Below are 18,673 nucleotides of genomic sequence, written 5' to 3' on the forward strand. Positions count from 1 at the left end.
AGGACAGTTGTGTCCCGGCGTGATGCGACTGCAAGCACGACCGGGACGCATGTAAATGAAGAGTTGCACACGGTGCAAGTATTTGTCAGACACATAAACAATGCATGTAGGGCGCTCAAGACAGACGAAACAATGACCTCATGTAGACTTACAGGAAAGAGCTATTGTGCAGTTCAAACTGGATTGTATTCCAAATTATTTCCATCCATACATTCTCATGCTTTTGTAGAATTAAAAAATATCGATTTTGATTTTTGTATCTATGAATTTAATATGTAACGCAATTTTTATTTGAAGTTGAAATAATGTGTTATCTTTTCCAAATCTTTCCTATACATACGTCGTCCTTCAGTACTCTAATGTCGCTAACAAAATAAAATCTAATTTATTTATATATACATTTCCTAGTTGTTAGTATCGTCCTTTATAATGTTCTAATTGAATTTAAGTATCTGCCCATACGCAATGTAGCAGAGCAAGACGCGATCGCATTGCGAGGCTAATTCAATCATAGTTGTATATCAACTCGTGTGGTCCCCTAAACATGTCAGACAAGATACGAGAACTTTCATGTTAACTCGTATAGTACTAAAATGCGATGGCATGTGCTGTTATTCATGAGACTCAGATTTCATCTCCACAGACGTAAATGTGTCGACACACAGATTGGGAGATTTATTGTACTTGCTTTGCATGAATTGTCAGATCTACTTGTATGTGTCGCTTTTCGTGGAGCGCCGGCGGCAGGCGCGTGCGCACCGCGATCAAATCATTCGTGTATCTCTGAGATGCGTGCAATGATATCAAACAGCGGTGAATCAATCTTTCGTTTGTTAGTCGTTATCTGAGATCGGCGCCCACACCGCGTAAAACAGTCTACTCAAACGCAGCGTCAATCGCTTTACTTGCATTGCACCTTAAACTATCCGAGTTTATGCTGCTCACAACTCTGCCGCTGGAAACGCTTTATTGCCAGAGACCAGACATATCGCAATAACTCGCAACTTAATTAGGGAAGAGATGAAAGTAGTTGGGTACGTTGTCGTTGAAGTTGGTATTTAAATTGCCGAGGGCCATCCGTTCTTAGATACTCGCGTTTTATTGCGGCCCTAATGAATCGTATTCATTGTCTCGCAATACAACTTAACTGTGCATTTAGTATAATGGTTTTTATACTATATCGTATATGTTAAAGACGTTAGAATTCTCATTGGTGTTATAATATTCACGATCGCTTTTAACATCAACAAACGCCCACTTAATGTTCAGGCGATAATGATCTTGAAATCAGCGTAGGTCGTGTTTATTGGTGTATAGTGCGAGACATACTCATCCCAAACAATGTCGGTTAAATATTGAGAGTGCAAGCCTGCATATTTTGTTGTGCATTTACTACGGCTGTTCCTTCACATAGGCATTCAAGTAGGTTGTTTATGGTTGTTGCATGTATGTGCATATAACGACGTCACAATATCTTTGTGTGCCAAGGATAATTGCAAAGGGTGTGGTGCTGAAAGTCTCGATGAGAACCGTTGTCGATAGGACACGTAAAACTACCAAGACTGCGCGTATGACTAGAAACTTTATGTTTTGACAACTGTGTTTTGAAATAACAATTTTGCAAGAGAGGAGTTGAAATTTTATAGTTGTGATTAAATAGTCGCTACTCTTACCGTTTTCCTGTGTTAGCTGACATCAAGATGTATTGTTATAGCTTTCAATATAGAACCATTCAGATATTAGCTTAGAGCCTGCAATCAGTTTCAAGTATTTTTTTGATTCTGCATAAATACGAAGGAAAGAAAGAAGGATAGTTTAATAACCACGTCAATTTATTCAAAATTATATTTCAAAGAAAAGTAAGCTTCATTTGTATGAAAAGGTTAAAACAAGCCACAAGAAGTAAAAAACGCAAAATGTGTCCCTCTGCTGGTCCGAAGTTTTATGTAACAGTTCCAATTTCTTTGAACACTTCTTCCAAATCAAGTAACATTTCAATAAAATTCAAATTTTACTTTATAATTAACATATCGAAATCGGAAAGTGATGGCAATTATTACATTAATTATGTTATCGATCATAAAATGATATAAATTCCCTACTTGCGTTCTGTTGATTATCTTGAGAGCTAATGACCGCCTTCGCTATTATTATTTTACAGGTGGGCCGCTTTGAGTCCCGTTCGTGTAATGGTACCCTTTTGATAATGACTCGATAATAAATCAAGGTCCAGGATTTACAATTGACGTGATTTAAATTAACTACTAAAGCTTAAGCTCAGACTTTTAGATAATAGTAAAGTCGTGAACTATTCAAGGGCAAATTAATAACATATCTTTGGTATTAGGTAATAGGCTCACGGCTTTTAGGTCATAGGCATTTTACGATTGTAACGGTATTATAAGTTCTAGATTAGGACGAGCATATTCTGTTCATATTTGCTAGTCTGATGAAGTCGACTTCTACATAGGTGGCGCGGCTTGACGGTGCGCTGCGTTTGCGCAGTTCGGCGCTAACTCCCAACATCCACTCAAGATCATCTTGACTCTCGTGTACTCAACTATCTAAAACAGTACAACGATATACATTTCCGGCTTAGTAAGCACTCATTCTTATTAGTATTCAGCACTACGGAGATAAAGAGTAAACTCTTTAATATTCTTAAAGAAAACTGAGCGACAATTCTTCGTAATGTTGGGAACCGCATTCCTTGATTCAATTTACTTCTAAAATTAACTAGAATAATTTGTATAGATACAATTGAATAGCATTGCATTTACATAAAATGATGTAGTTAAATAGATATTTCCTTGTAAGGGCCTTGTTAAGCGTTGGGGCGGGTCTAATCAAGCTCCATTTATAATCCCACGTGTCGTGTACTCTGTGTAGTTTGTATTCTTTTTGCTGCTATCTGCCGATCTTGTTTACCGTTTAATATAAATATGATCGACACCTTAAGTGCGCAACCACGTACCTAGAGATAGATGAGTTGTTCAATTGAATAATCAAGAATCGTGAACTATTCTTCGAAATAGCAATGAGATCATAAAGTGTACCACGAGTCCACGACCTAAATACTTAAATGTTATGTTCAACGTTAGTAATAAAATAAATCATTGTGGAATTGGCGGGCAGATGACATGTAAACTGTGTATGAGGGTAGGCAACCGCAGGGCACGCGCTGCGAGGGTGCACAAGTCAAACGATTTATGTGCCCGTGTCGACTCGAGGACATCACCCTGTGTTCCTCTAATTCGGATTTACGCCGCCATTGATTTCGGCTGGAGATTAAATTCTATTGTGCTGAATCACTTCCATGACATTCGACACTACTTATTGTTGATATACGATGCCGTCCATTTGTTTGGGAGCTTTAACCGTCGGGGATTTAATGATTTTTTTTCTCTATTTGCAGGCTGAGCTCGTTGACATGAGGGCAGAACTGGTGCAAGCACGAGCTGCGTCAGCTGGTAAGATGTGTTGGCATTTGTAACTCAGATATGAATGAAGGTTCTTTGAAACAAAGGTTTTAGACCATGTAATAATAAATGTCACCGGTCGCAGTGGAAGAATTTTCGGTTACCCAATAGACTCGTATTAGAGTCATCAATTACGGAAATGGCTTACATCATACTTACGTGCAATCGGCGAACAATTGCAGATATTGATTAGAGTGGTGCATCGTCCTAGATTGAAATACTATTACTGCTTGATAATAATATTCTCTTGCGACACTGATACGGCGATGTCGTGCCTCTGCTTAATGCTCTATGTATGTAACGTCATTAATACTATTTTGAATTATTAATCTTTCAATTTTTCAGTATGACTGTTCCTGTACAAGTCATGATATTTGTAAAGTATTGATTGCAAGATATGGCAAAATTTTAAATTGATTCTATCTCAAACGCGCCAAATGAAAAATCTCAAACTGAGATATGCCCCGTTCTAGCTCCCAAAATTTCAGTAAGATACAAGTAATTGGCTGTGTGTGAAGTTGTAAAGTTGAAAGCAGTGTGTGAATGTGCAGGGGGATGCCAGGAGGGCGGCGACGCGGCCGGCAACGTGACGGACACGGCGCGAGCGCGGTCCGAAGCCGCACAGCTAGCCAGAGAGAACGCCGCGCTCCGGGAAACTGTGCTCGCGTTACACTCCGAACTCTTTGGAGCTAGGTAAGCATTACTTTAGTGCTTCATTTGGCCCATCAGGGCCAAGGACAGACAGGGCTGCGGGATTTTCCGAAAGAGTTACCGCGGCCCTGGTACATAAAAGGCCCACAAAGGAACACGATGGGTTTTAGTCAGTAAAAGTATAAAGGTGCGTACGGATTGCGCGTACCCTGGTACGCGTACTCAGTTTACGCGTATCCGGAACGCCTAGTCCATACCTGCAGCTACGCGTTCACTCTTGGGGTACGCGTACCGCGCGAGCTAACTCGCAGCGCGAGCCACCGTCAGTCGGTTTTTGGTCGCGCGTCAAAGAGGACGCACGCGGCCGGCTACGCTATATTTGGACGGCAAAATGAATAAACACGCGTGTTCTTGTCGGAGTCATGGCGAATGACTGGGGCTCGCGGAGCGCTCAGGATCGATTGACCTCGCGTACAGGTTCGCGGCGGTCCGTACAGGAGCTGTACGCGTATCCAATGTACGCGTGGACAGTGTTTCCCAACTACGCGTAACACAGGAACGCGCTATCCGTACGCACCTTGACACTCCCTCACCGCTGCTAACCCACAGCGGGAGGAGTCATTTGATGATTTACACATTGGACAAGAAGTCTTTCGAACTCATCCGCCAGCTAAATCCATACAGGTCATGTTCAGAGGTCCTATACCGTGAATGTTAATAAAAGGTACTATAACGGAGAATAACCAACAACAACAACTTTACGAGTGTCCGCAGGGTCAGTGTCAATTACCTTGCTTTTATGGTTTAACGTGAAGAGTATAGCGAGTCGTGGAATGGCACAGTATGATAAAACAGTTTAGCAGTGGGCAACTGAAACTATCAGTCAGTTTTATAAACAACTTATAGATGTCCAGTGTTATGAGCCCTTTACCCAAAATGTAACTGTAGTCACATCAAATACATTATGGGAGCTTATGGAGAACAAAGGCTTATTATAAACGTTTCCTAATAAGGCAATTAGGTTCATATCTTACAGATCTTTAAAAAGGGAAGTCGTATTTTCCACTGCTTTACAAATGGATTAATTAATAAATAATAGTTTAAAAAAAACTAAAAAACACGCTTTTTATAGAAAAGCGAACTAAAAATTAGAAAATAAATTGTAATGGATTTAAATTAAGAAAACAGTGTTAAAAATTTCAATGAATATAAATTAATAATAGTGTGAATACAAAAAAATATATTTAAAAAAAAGCGTGGGGTGCATGGTGTCAATAGTTCTAAATATTTTATTGACAGATATGAGTACAGTGATTGTCATTTCGATAATATCTTAAAAAGCACCCCACGCTTTTTTTAAATATTTTTTTTTGTATTCACACTATTATTAATTTATATTCATTGAAATTTTAAACACTGTTTTCTTAATTTAAATCCATTACAATTATTTTCTAATTTTAGTTCGCTTTCTATAAAAAGCGTTTTTAGTTTTTAAAACTATTATTTATTTTCTACTTTTTAGTTTGTTTCAAAACTATTATTTGTTTTGTAGAATTAAAATTCTCTTTAGTATACAAAAAATTGTCAATATTAGAGAAAACGGCTAAAGATAATTATTGGAAATAAAAATTAACATCGAGTCCTGCCTTATCGACTGTAGAGAAAAATTCTAGAAAATTTTAATTAATTTTCTTACCTTATCGACTATAGATGAAAATTATATAAATTAACAAAAATCATATTTTGCAAATTGAAAAGCCTAGAAGTCGGTGTCTAATGGATGTTACTAAGTTAATTTTGCCACCGACTTCTAGGCCGGTGCACCTAAATTAGTTTTTTTTTTGCTTTTTAGTGTTTTGGGAAGTCGGTTTAATTTTTTTGTAAAAAGGTTATTTATTTAAAGCTTTTCAGTGATACGAATAGTTGTCACTATCCATACAAGTGGGAAGTTCTCATCAATACAAAGAATATAAGTCCAAACGAGGTATTTTACATGTTCAGTTGTCGAGTTCCCTCGACTTTATCTGGTCTCCATCATCAGGTCAGCTCCAAACCTTCACTGTTGCATAGGTCTTGTCAATACGAATAATCTAAGCCCAAACACGAGGTAGTTTACATATTCAGTTGTCGAGTTCCCTCGACTTTCTCTGGTCTCCATCATCAGGTCAGCTCCAAACCTTCACTGTTGCATAGGTCTTGTCAATACGAATAATCTAAGCCCAAACACGAGGTAGTTTACATATTCAGTTGTCGAGTTCCCTCGACCCTCTCTGGTCTCCATCATCAGGTCAGCTCTAAATCTTCACAGTTGAATAGTGCTTTTAGGCGTACACCTAAGTGTCAAGTTTTTACCCTATGTATGCCTACAAGTTTTGAAGGTTGCCCTCGATTTCTCAGGGTTTCCATCATCAGATCCTGACCTGATGAATATGGGACCAACTGCCAGCTATTCCTAGTCGAACAAAAAAAGAATCACGTAAATCGGTCTATAAACCTCGGAGTAATCGATGTGTATGTGTAACCTCCTCCTTTTTGGGAAGTCGGTTAAAAATGGAATAATTTTATTAAATTAGTGTATTGTCATCGGTCCTCAATAAATCTACAAAGTTTGAACGAAATCTGGCCGTTTAAAGTGGGTCAAAATCGCGCCCAAAGAAGTCGGTTACAAACAAACATACAGGTGAAGCTAATAAAAAGCGTGTAACAATAAAAATGTGTATTTTCCAGATTGGCCACAAAGTACTTGGACAAAGAGCTGGCCGGCAGGATACAGCAGTTGCAGCTACTCGGCAGAGATATGCGCGCTGAACTGAGAGATTCACTCTGGGCTCAGGTACAGTTTCATACTTAATTACGTCTACTCTAGCAAAACAAAGATTTGAAATATACATTTTGTAGGGATTACTGTTTGGTCATTTGATATTTTGGCCTTATCTCTCTCACAGGTAGAGCCGACCCAAGCCGTTTTTAATTTTGGGCCGTCTCCGATTTATCGTTATTTTGACTAGAGATATAATTTTAAGACAAAGGACATATAAAAAACGCGACGGCGAAACAACGAAAGAGAGTACATACATTTCGAATATATAAAATTAGTAAGAATAACTACTTCAACACGCAAGCATGTTACAAAGACGCTGTGTTTGCGTCGCGACATATTTCTCGCAATTTTGTCTGTAGTGGATGTATTCGTCTCATCTGTGGCTGGCTACGTTGAGCATACTTGTATGATTATTTCGCATAATATTATTTATAACTTGTATATTTTATAACTTGTGTCATGAGGAAATTGTTCCCTCAAGCAAGACTAACTGGATGCAGGACAGTTTCTATGTAAAAGTAAAACCTTCATGACAGTATATGTATTAGGACAACGTATTTTTTTCCTGTCTTGTTCTCAAGTTAGTTGGGGTTCGCGCAATACGTTTTTCGCTTCCATTTCTTTCTGTCAGCCATCATGAAGTAAACTAGAGATAGTATGAGTGCTTATTAAATAAACTTCATCATCTCCCGCGCCTTTTCCAACTATGTTGGGGTCGGCTTCCAGACTATCCGGATTCAGCTGAGTACCAGTATTTTACACAGAGCGACTGCCTATTTGATCTGCTCAACCCAGTTACCCGGGTAACATGATACCCCTTGGTTAGACTGGCGTCAGACTTACTGGCTTCTGACTACCCGAAACGAATGCCAAGGATGTTCAATGACAACCAGGACCTACAGTTTAACATGCCATTCGAAACACAGTCATTGGTGTCTGAGATATACTTAGAAAGTACATACCTACAAACTTGGAAGTGCTCATTAAATAAACGTAAATTATATTAATTCCCAGGTGGAGGCAGAGATCTTAGTACAGCGCCACAAGACGTTGGTTCGCGTGTGTCGCGGCGCGGGCGCAGCGCGGGGCTGCGGGCGCCCGGCGCCGGCCGCCGCGCCCGCCGCGCCCAACTGCGCGCTGGCACGGACGGTGCGCGTGCGACGATCACCGCATTTGGGGCTCGGGATTTCTGTTACTGTAAGTTTTATGAATAAAGATTGAGGCAAACGTAGACGCCACGGCACGGTGCTGCTCCAAAACAGCGATTAACTTGTTACTTGATTTTGAATAAAAATAATAAAAAATAAACATTTTATAATGTCAACTATTGTCAACATAAAAAAATAACGGCTTGGTGAGCTTGCAGTTACCTAACAAGTGTCATGCTGCATCTACGCTTTGCCGTGTTGTTCATGTGTGCCATGACATTAAGTAGGTAATATTTTTTCATAGCCTATTCGGCCCCATTGTACGTATGAGGGCTTCTCCCACTATTTATTTATTTGCCACAGACAAGTTCCCCACAGCATAACTTGACATTACTCATTCTTGTCAGAGGTCCTGTTCTTTTTGTAACATAGTGGCAAAGTTCTGAAATTTAACTATTATTATTAGTTCTTGTACAAATCCTATAATAAATACATGTACTATTATCCTCAGGGTGGTCGCGAGCACGGGGTCCCGATCCTGATCTCTGAGCTAGAGGCGGGCGGGCCGGCCGCGCTCACCGGCGAGCTGTATGTCGGTGATGCCATACTCGCCATCAATGATGTTGATCTCACACAGGTAATTGTTGCTTTTACTACTAGCTTGATATGATCCATAACCATCGTTAAATAATAGCCAGCAATATAAGGCTTAACTTAGGAAGTACATACATGTATACGATTTTTGAAGATGTACCAATGCCATGTACGACTCACATTCCTTAAGCTAGTTTTCTGAGAGACAAATACAATAAGGTTGAAATTCGGCATGTACTGTAAAGCAACAGTTTTTAGACAAAGTGGTCAGTACATGTGAATGGTTGTTGTTACATAAAAATTGATTAATTCAAAGCACGTCTTTTTAACTGCCTGCAAATTAACTGAAGACGTAAGATTAGACTACTGTGTAAGATTTTCAGAAACTTATCAATGTTCTCAAAGAAAGTTTTAAAGTTTTAGATGTATATTCTTACACCTACTTATGAACTCTAAAATCCGGCTTGTACAAGATTTTTCAACAGTCAATCGCTATGATTTACAAAAAAAAACATCTAAGCTATCATCACGCCAATCTCATTAACCTCACCGGTGATACATTAGTGACTAGTCTGATTATACTTTGTTCCAGGCTTGTCACAAGGAAGCCGTGCAGGCGCTGCAGAGCGTGAAGGGCGACTGCGCGCTGTGTGTGCAGTTCATCGCCACCGACGACGACGACAGGCTGTCTGAAGACAATTATAGGTGAGAATACTGCAACTGGAACAAGTAGAATGGAATAGAGGAGATTAACTCTTGGTTGGTATCCATGCCTTGCCATTTACTCGAATAATGAACTTTCGAATGTGTTTATTGAGAATTCGGAGTTAACGTAAATAATATCTTAGTAGTATCGACAGCAAACAAAATTGCAAAAAACCTCCTCCTACACATAGAAATGTGTAATATAAGTATGGTCGCACGTAAAGAAGCAATTGCGCATTATTTTCGCATGAGCTATATTTTGAGCACGTATACACCCGGCAACCTCTAGGGCAGTTGTCTAAGCAAAACACAATTGATGATCCGTGCGATGCGCGCATGTGCAGTGATGTGAGCGTGTGTGTGTGCATAAATAATTTTCCTAACACTATGTATACCAAGATACAGTAAAGAATGTATGTTCGGTTAGGTTCCCGCTGTATCCTGAGGACGGGTCTGTGTTCGGCGCGGAGGGCGACGGCTCGGGCGCCACGCCCACCGCGCCGCGTACGCCTGACTACAACAGGTATGTCTTCGATGTTTTTCTTTCTTGTGTCGCTGTATACCTACACCCTTATGTACTTCCCCTATAGATGCCTCTATGTTCTCCTCATGTACTACCCGTAAGTACTCCCCTTTACACTACCTTATTTACTACGCTATATACTCCCTCATAGCAGATGTCATAACGCAAAAATACTAAGAAAGCAGCACGGTAAAATGCGGGTGTTCGGGGGCCGAAGAACGTTACCAGCTCCGTCCTCATACGCCGTCTTCAAAATCCGCCCATTTTTTTTTAAAACGAAATCATCAATCTGTCAAGATCTTTGACAGATTCGTCTTGATTTGATAAGGAACGCGAACGTCGCGTTAGTTTAAGTAACCGATCACGCCTACCGTACGTTACTCCTCCTGCCTGCCTTATGACATCCCCGCTCGTCTTTCCTACCTCAGTGACCCTTATGTAGGTACTTACTTCCCGCCTGTATTAAATGATGACTAACCAAAAATGATAAACATGTGTTATATTTCACACAAACAAAATCTAATATCAATATGTCTCCCTAAAACTGCCGGAACACATTGCAATCGACGCTTTAGTAGGCGTTCCTAATTGTACTTATGGACTAACCGTTAAAATACATTACAACTAAATATGAAGTAAATGAAATAACATATTACTAACAACGGAATATCATAAAATTGTAGCAATAACGTAACGTTGCGACAAGGTTTTAAATATTTGGTTACTATTTAGTTGTTGGCTAAGTTTCAGGGAAAAGGCAATGAATCTTGTAAGATGAAAGGATTAGTTCCTGCTTATGGGCAATAAATCTCAGTTTGCGATTAGTCTCAGAAAATTAGCGGTAAAGTTCAATATGAATCCAAATAAATATAAATTAAATTACTGGTGCTTTGACTGTGGTTGCAATAAATGAGAAGGTGCTTTATATATTAATTTGTGTGATACCCGTCTCATTTAACTTGCTAAGTATTTGAAATAATATGTTACATGTCACCAAAACCCCATGGTCAGGTAGAGACACTTCTTCTTCTTAGCGTTTATCCCATTTTATTTAGAGACACAGTAGTAAACTATTTGTCACCTCCTCACGCTAAAACTGTAAGCTCAATTTTGTTAAAATTGGGCCAGCAGAAACCTTTCTGTCATAATAAGAAACTGGCTATTTAGGCTAGGCAAAGTTTTTCGAAGTAATTATGAGAACGAAATATTTAAAACAAATACCCTAAACTACGTAATAAAATACAGTGTATCCACGAGTAACATTACAGATTAGAAGCAACACTAGAAGCGCCCACTGATAATAATCATAGTAGCTATGTTGAACAGTTGTCCGCCTATATTTTTGGCAACGTAACAAGTTTGACACGTCGTCTGCCGACACTCGTCGATAGCGGCTCTTGTAACCGACACTTGACGCCATTCTTGGTGACGTGTGACGTCACTCTAATTACATGCTATATAGACAACTATAAAAGAAAATTTAAAAGAAATACAAATAGGAAAAGGATAGGAAGTCTCTAACAGTATGTAAATGAAGATGATCTTTACTATACATACAGGGTTTGTAAGTAAGATAAGTCACGTTACAACATAGCTTAATAGTGGTTCCACACGATACCAACTTCACACAGACTTTCATAGTGTTTTGTCTGCACAAACATCTTGTCATCATATTTTCTTTCGGACTTCAGATTTTTACAGACTTTACTTTCCATGTTACTCAGGCTTTAAGTTCGTACAGATATTAGCACAACCTAAAGTCTGTATCGTGTGGACCCACCACATAATGAAAAACTGTGATTGTTTTTCATCTTACATTTCTCACGTGAAATACTGGAAAGTTGCCCAAAAAATGGCGCCCGTCACATAGGACACGAATTTAATACGACTACCATTATGAACGTCAAATATATAGGTACAATGAATAACAGTCATCTCTTTGGCATTCGATATTTGTGACAGTAACATATTTAAAACATCTGAAGGAAGCTGGCTTCGTCTTTATTATGCTATAAAACGACCGTATAATCGACTATTTTAGGTTGCAAATAGAGAACTGTTTTCGCAAGTCACTCTTCCTTCATATCTGTATTATCTAACGAAAAGCAGATCATAATATTCCGAGGCTTTTCTAACTTCAGAAAATGTAGTTTACGTTGGTAATTGCAAAAACGGTTCAGAAACAATTCCATCATTATGTATAAATCATCATTAAGTACATATATCAATAAGACCACAACGGTATATTATGTCGTAAATAGGCTTATATCCCACAAATCGCTCTCATAGAACATTCCAGATTGAGACCAATCCTTATACTTTTTTTTTAGTTATTTCTACAAAATTATACGTCTTACTTAAGATATCCTTATACTGTTCTACGCAGACGCACATCAGAAGCGGGTTCGGGCAGCGAGTGCGAGTCGGAGCCATACCGCGTGGCACCGCCGCCGCCCGCCAACTATCCCGACTACAACAACATTAACAACAACCTGAACATACTGGATATGGACGACGACTCCATCAAGATCGAAGCAAGGCTTGAGGTAATAATCATTTAATATTATCTGTAGGTATTATTTTATTCAGGTGTATCCTTTCTCATGTTGTTATGTTGTATCTCATTCATGTTATCCCACAAAAACTTCAGAATCATTAATCAAGTTAAAATATTTTTATACAGACTTTACTTTCCATCCATTACATACATCCATACATTTTGATGTACCTCCAGACATTTATAATTTACCTTGTTAAATTATATTTTACCTAAGAGAATCAAAACATCCATATAAATTAGGTTCCATCCATTTTCCGTCCACATCAATCAGGTTTCATCTTTAAAATTGACACATCATTTTCAAAGGTCATACATATCGAAAACATTGCGTTACTTAGATTTGTTGGTTCCAAGAACTTATTCCTAGGTTTTCTTTTGCATCTACATATAATAACAAATACTTTAAAAGTAAACTAAATATTAAAAATGCATTGGTATAAAGTTGGTATGGTATCGCTGTTGCGTAGTGGTCGGGCAGCGCGCGGACGGCGCGGGCGGCGCGCGAGGCGTCGTCGGGCGACTCGGCCGCCTCCACGCCCGTGCACGCGCGTCCCAACGCGCTCAAGAAGAAGCGCAAGCCGCAGGTACGCACCGCGGACATACATGCACTACTAACTTGCCACTCTTCCTATTTTAGCCGTATAAAGGCGGGTCTACGCTAGACGAACCGAGCACGAGCGAAGCACAAGCGGAGTCGTCGTTCGCGGCGTCAAGTGTGGACGTACAACGAACCTACAACGATCACTGTTCTCAAACGTAGTTTTCCGCAGTGAGTTCGCGGCTCTTGGCGAATATGGACGATATTAATAATATTGCAGTAGCTGCTGCTGTTGCAGCCAACCAAGCCCTTTTCATAAAGGGCGTCACAAGGGCAAAACCGACAATAGGCTAACGCAGCCGAGCACGAACGAAATGCTCGCAGCGCGCTCGTTAGAGGCTTGTAAGTTGGTCCACACTAGACGAATTGTGTTCGGCTCGCGCTCCGCTCGTGCTCGTCTCTTCCAGCGTAGACGCAGCTTAATACACTCAGACCAACCGGTGCATCCAACCAACCAATATTTTACACTAGAAAATTGCGAAGGTTTGAAAGTTACTCGTCTAATGTTTACAGAGTCGCGGCGAATAATTTTGCCCCTCCCAACAAAAAACTATAATGCGGGTGCAGAAATGGTTGTCTTTAGAAATAGACAATTATTTCATAACAAACAAATAGGCTTGAAGCAAACGGTATGAAATGCATATTCATATAAATAATTATTAATTTAATATCCGTGAAATGATTACGCTACGTATCCGCAAAATTTTCCTTTGGCAAGATTTAACGCGGAATTGGCAAAGGTGCATTTTGAAAGCAAGAATTTGTGTAAATTTCATTACTCCTAATTAGACTGTAATATTGAAAACTCAGAACCTTGGTAAGTAAGTCGTCTGGTTTGTCGGTAGTAACAGCATCTTGTTGGTCCCGTGTTTACTCGTAGGCCTTGGCTACAGTCATCTGGAGAATCGCCAGTGACGTTATCTTGCATACATTCATATTCATATCACACACGTCTAGCCGTAAATTATATTAATTACTGTATTAATCGGTGAAATCATAATCAGGATTTATGGTATCGCCCTAAGTGTAGTGATTTGTTATAGGACTGGCGCACTAAGGGCGCATACAGACCCGTGGAACTGGAAGCTCCCTCGTCCGACGAACCTCTTGCTGAGGCGCCCTGCGATAATCTGCCCTCTGGTGTGAAGATAATTATATATATTTTTTTTATTTAAAATGCATGCAGAACTAGTAATTTTAATTATTTTTGTGTTTGTAGTTTTTAGACAGAAAAAAATGTGTTGGTGAGTTTATATCAGATTTTCAATGGTTCGACTTATTACGTTTGTTTATTTTTTATATAGAAATTATTTCCTATTATTCTAAACTAAAAATGGTAATGTTCAGCGGGCGAGTCACCTCTAGCGCCGACTCCCGCGCCGCAGCAAATACCGCAGATTGCACAGGCGCCGCTTATCGATATCGATACCAAGGAGTCCAAGCCTAGCAAGCCGAACGGAGACGTGAAACCCCTCAGAAGAGAGTCCAAAGGATTTAGGTAATTATACCACTGCTGTGACAATAGTAAGCTGATGTCATAAAAATGATGAATATAGCACCTTGAATATTACAGCGCATTATTAAGTAATGGTAAGATCTGTGCTCGATGCCACTGTGAACCGCAAATGTTGAAATATCAAATCTATTTTTATTGTTATTTATGTCTCTCTTAAAACCTTAAAGTTGAGAGAAAACGGCACTACAGCGTGTAAAATTGCATATTACAATAATCCGGAAATTTTAGAGATGATTAGCATATTTACATATGCATGTAAATATAATTTTAAACTGTATCGGCGCTATGCATCGAAGTAGTTCATACGGGTTGGTGACCGGTCGTAACGGTGACACAAATATGACCGTTAAATGATTAGTGGAGAGTACGCGGGTGTTGCAGCGATTTATGAAGCTGTGGATCATAATCAAATATATGATTAAGTATGACGGACCTGCTATATTGCCAACTAAAAGATTGATAGTTTTGGGTTTACTTTCTCTAAATTAGTTATAGACTCCAGTATGGTCTCCATAGATTAAAACATGAGGTTTATAACTCCGCGTGCTCTACCAAACATTCCCGAAACATGGGTGTTGATCTATACGAAGATTTAACATCGTCAGTCTTTGATCTTTCCGAATATCATTTAGGTAGAGAATTAGCACCATGTTTAAAACCAAGGTCAGGTCCAAATTCTATAATACACTTTGATCCATAGCTCTCAGCTGAATCTGGTTAGACTGGAGGCCGACCCCAACATATGTAGTTGGGAAAAGGCTCGGGAGATGGAAGCTGACTTTGATCCATAACTAATTTTCTAGCTTCAATCTTCACGTTATTTCGGACGGCGTGTAACCATATTCGACATTTACAGGATAGGGTCAGCGCGGCGGGTGACGGAGACCGCGGCGCTTACGAACGGGGCTGCAGAGCGCGGCAAGTTCCCGCCGCGCCTGCTGGCCGGCGACGGCGACCCCGACTTCGGCACCCCTGTCTGAACGCAGCTCAGCTCACCGCCACCGAGTACGGCCTACACTACTTAGTATTAATAGCCAGAGAGACGGCACACATTTTTGAGTAGGTTTTGAGGGGAGGTGAAAACTTGTCCTGTATCTCTTGAATAAAAAGTTTAAGTCTATTTTCAAAGAAAATTCAAGGAAAATTCAAAATTAAACGTTTATGTCATTTGCAATTTAAGTAAAATTTAAATTAGTCTATTAGTACTTGAAAAAAGTCGATTGAAAAGAAAAATATAATGAAAAAATGCATTTGAGGCAATTTGAAAGTCTTTGGTTGATTAAACCTAGGCAGCGAGGTTTGTGTTGGAGTACAGAATAAGAGCAGGATAAGTTCAAATCTTGCCTCAACTACCTATCCAAAAATGTGTACCAGCTCTTGGGCAATAACAGTATTCGTTATTTTACGCCGTCATTCTCAGTGCTTACTTTTTATTTCGTAAGGGAGTAGTTACGCGTAGAGTTGCGCTCGGTCGCTTTTGTGTGTCGATAACGATAGTTGTCGGAGATTAGTTAGTCGACTGTTTGGATCTCTAGTCGCGAGCATTCGTACCGCGAGTGTCGAGCGATGCCATGTGGAGCTGAAACTTCAACTATTTATTCATTTGGGTTATAGATTTATATCAATTTGACTTGATCAGGCTTAGTTAATTAAACCATCTAGCTAGAACAATATGCCTGATGACATTTATGTGTAATGCACAAAACTGTTAATACCGAGATATTGATGGATGGTGCGATAAACACCCCTTTGATGTCATAAGTCTTCACGTACGCTAAACACAAACAAATCGGACATTAAATATTGTCAAGCTGCCAACAAGTAAAGCTGCTAAACTGAAATCGGGTTGAACGTGATTTATGACGCCGCGCGGAATGCGACAGCTGATACCATCTGACACGCTGCACATTTCGACCTTTTCTAATTGAAATAAGAGCATATCTCGTCCATCAACAGGTAATAACAGTCTCTATTTACTATTTAGAATACAAGTTTTACTTTTAAGTATTTAGATAATTTTATTAATCTCGTCAGGTGCGTGCAATCTGATTTATTATTATTTATGTTCGTTGTTTTGTTTATTTTTGTAACTTTTTGTGTACATATAGTTTTAGATATCGTTTGTATATTTTGATATATATTAAAGAAAATATCTTCTATGTATAAAAAATTAGAGCAGAAAAATTCAAATCAATTTGGGACTGATAAATAAAATACATAGCCATCCGTTTTGTACATTCCTATATAGCTTCTATGTTTATGCTAACCATGGATTTTTTAGAATACAAACTGAGATTTTAAAAATAGTCAAACGTTAACTTGTAACATTCATATACATACTTGATTGCATATATCTTTTGACCGACATTTTAAATAGCTATCAAATCCTGTGCGACATTTAATACGTCGATCGCGGTCCACGGCGAGTATAATTATAATACATATCAGCACGGCTCGCTGAGCGTAAACACTAACTGACAACTGTCTAGTGATCTGGACATCTGCCAATAATATTTCCGCACAATATACTCGTATAAACTGTGTGCGTGCCTACACACAACTAGATAAACAATTAAAATTAGAATAACACTTTAAAATAAATATTTTACAGCTATTCTTTACTTGGTAATGCCAATGAACTTACATCGTTTTTATGGAGTATAGAATTTAGTTAAAGACTTATTAGAATTGTCACCATGGCTCTAATATCAGTTGATTATTTTGTGTTGTATCTGATTTTGTGAATCACACGCATGCACACGTAGTGCGCATACGCTCGTGTCAGCGACTCGTCAATATTTTACAGTAATATTATGTACCGTAACGCTCATAGATGTCATAGTGTCTCGCTAGGCTGCAGTCAAGTCAATGACATGCACGTGATCTTTTAAATTAATAGATAGACCGTTTGTAATGCAGCTGCATTTCACTCGCTGTTGAGTGGGTGCCGCGCTATTTCGTTCTTAATATAAATTGTACAACTAAGAACAAAACCGCATTTTATAACAACTTCTTTCATTCTCATGTTAGTAATATATGGCCCATTTTTTTTGTATATTTGTTGAGCTATGTGATTTATATTTTATTTTTTCTTTATAGTAATATGCTTTTAGTATTTATAACCATTCCACGCCTGCTCTTGTCGCGTTTAATGATTGTTCGCGATTTATATTTGTTTTGTTTACATCTAAAGACAATATGCCTATGTATTATAAATGATCTATTAAATTTTTATTTAATAATAATGTTGTGTTTCTTATTTATACTGAGCCTTAGCTTCAGCCTTATTACCAATCATATCAGTTGAACAATCGATAGGGGAATTTTAATTGGAGTACCTATTTCAGGAAATGGATTATCTACAAACAGCACATTCTCAGAATAGATAACAGCATGAAATGCTAATTCTAATAATTGACAAGGATTTCATTTGACAAAACAAAAACGGATATCGCCAGTTATCGCTAATAAGCCCGGTACTGGTATATAATGGGTATATACATATTCGGGACTGATAGCTTTGATTAGCAGATGGCAATCAATTAGCGTTTCTATCCATAGATCCCACGAAACTGAAAGTTTCTGGCTTCGGATGTTTGTCCCTCAATCATGTTTCAATGACGGAACGGATGTTAATGAAACTTATAGGCTCTACCATCGCGAATGAAAATGATTATGGAGAAAATTGCAATTCTACTTGGTACCCGACATTGACAACTAAACAGTTGATAAACACTACCAAAATTGAAAGAAAACTATACTAACCTGAAATGATGCATCAGAACAGGTATTTTTATTTTTGTATAACAAAATTAAATGCTCTGTCTGCAATTAAATTGCATTTATTTTTCAATTCATTTCATTAAGCTGTAATGATAATTTACATTACCACTCATTACCATTCACAAACCTTGAAAACTGTAATTGTGTAGGTTTGTTGTATTTTTCTTTATCGCCAAATCACTGTTGTAACTAGTGCGATATGTAAATTAAATTCAAACTTGGCGCACTGTTTTGCAACTTTTTTGACAGCGTTGAGAAATCGATGTTTCACAAGCGTGAAAAGGAACGTAGCTAA

General features: G+C 38.7%; 1 protein-coding gene across 1 annotated transcript in view; it reads left to right on the forward strand.

Moving 5' to 3' along the window:
• LOC110384098 (Golgi-associated PDZ and coiled-coil motif-containing protein) overlaps positions 1-16,257 on the forward strand; it is a 43,898-nt gene extending 27,641 nt beyond the window's left edge. The window contains exons 3-14 of the mRNA XM_064034305.1: positions 3,416-3,470; positions 4,031-4,172; positions 6,858-6,963; positions 7,966-8,148; positions 8,611-8,736; positions 9,286-9,398; positions 9,826-9,921; positions 12,308-12,467; positions 12,949-13,065; positions 14,123-14,252; positions 14,427-14,577; positions 15,452-16,257. Coding sequence (XP_063890375.1) covers positions 3,416-3,470; positions 4,031-4,172; positions 6,858-6,963; positions 7,966-8,148; positions 8,611-8,736; positions 9,286-9,398; positions 9,826-9,921; positions 12,308-12,467; positions 12,949-13,065; positions 14,123-14,252; positions 14,427-14,577; positions 15,452-15,575 — 1,503 coding nt within the window. The 3' untranslated portion in view covers positions 15,576-16,257. The remainder of the gene's footprint in view (positions 1-3,415; positions 3,471-4,030; positions 4,173-6,857; positions 6,964-7,965; positions 8,149-8,610; positions 8,737-9,285; positions 9,399-9,825; positions 9,922-12,307; positions 12,468-12,948; positions 13,066-14,122; positions 14,253-14,426; positions 14,578-15,451) is intronic.
• Positions 16,258-18,673: the final 2,416 nt, after the last annotated feature.

The sequence above is a fragment of the Helicoverpa armigera genome, chromosome 4 (genome assembly GCF_030705265.1).
Source record: "Helicoverpa armigera isolate CAAS_96S chromosome 4, ASM3070526v1, whole genome shotgun sequence".
NCBI lineage: Eukaryota > Metazoa > Arthropoda > Insecta > Lepidoptera > Noctuidae > Helicoverpa > Helicoverpa armigera.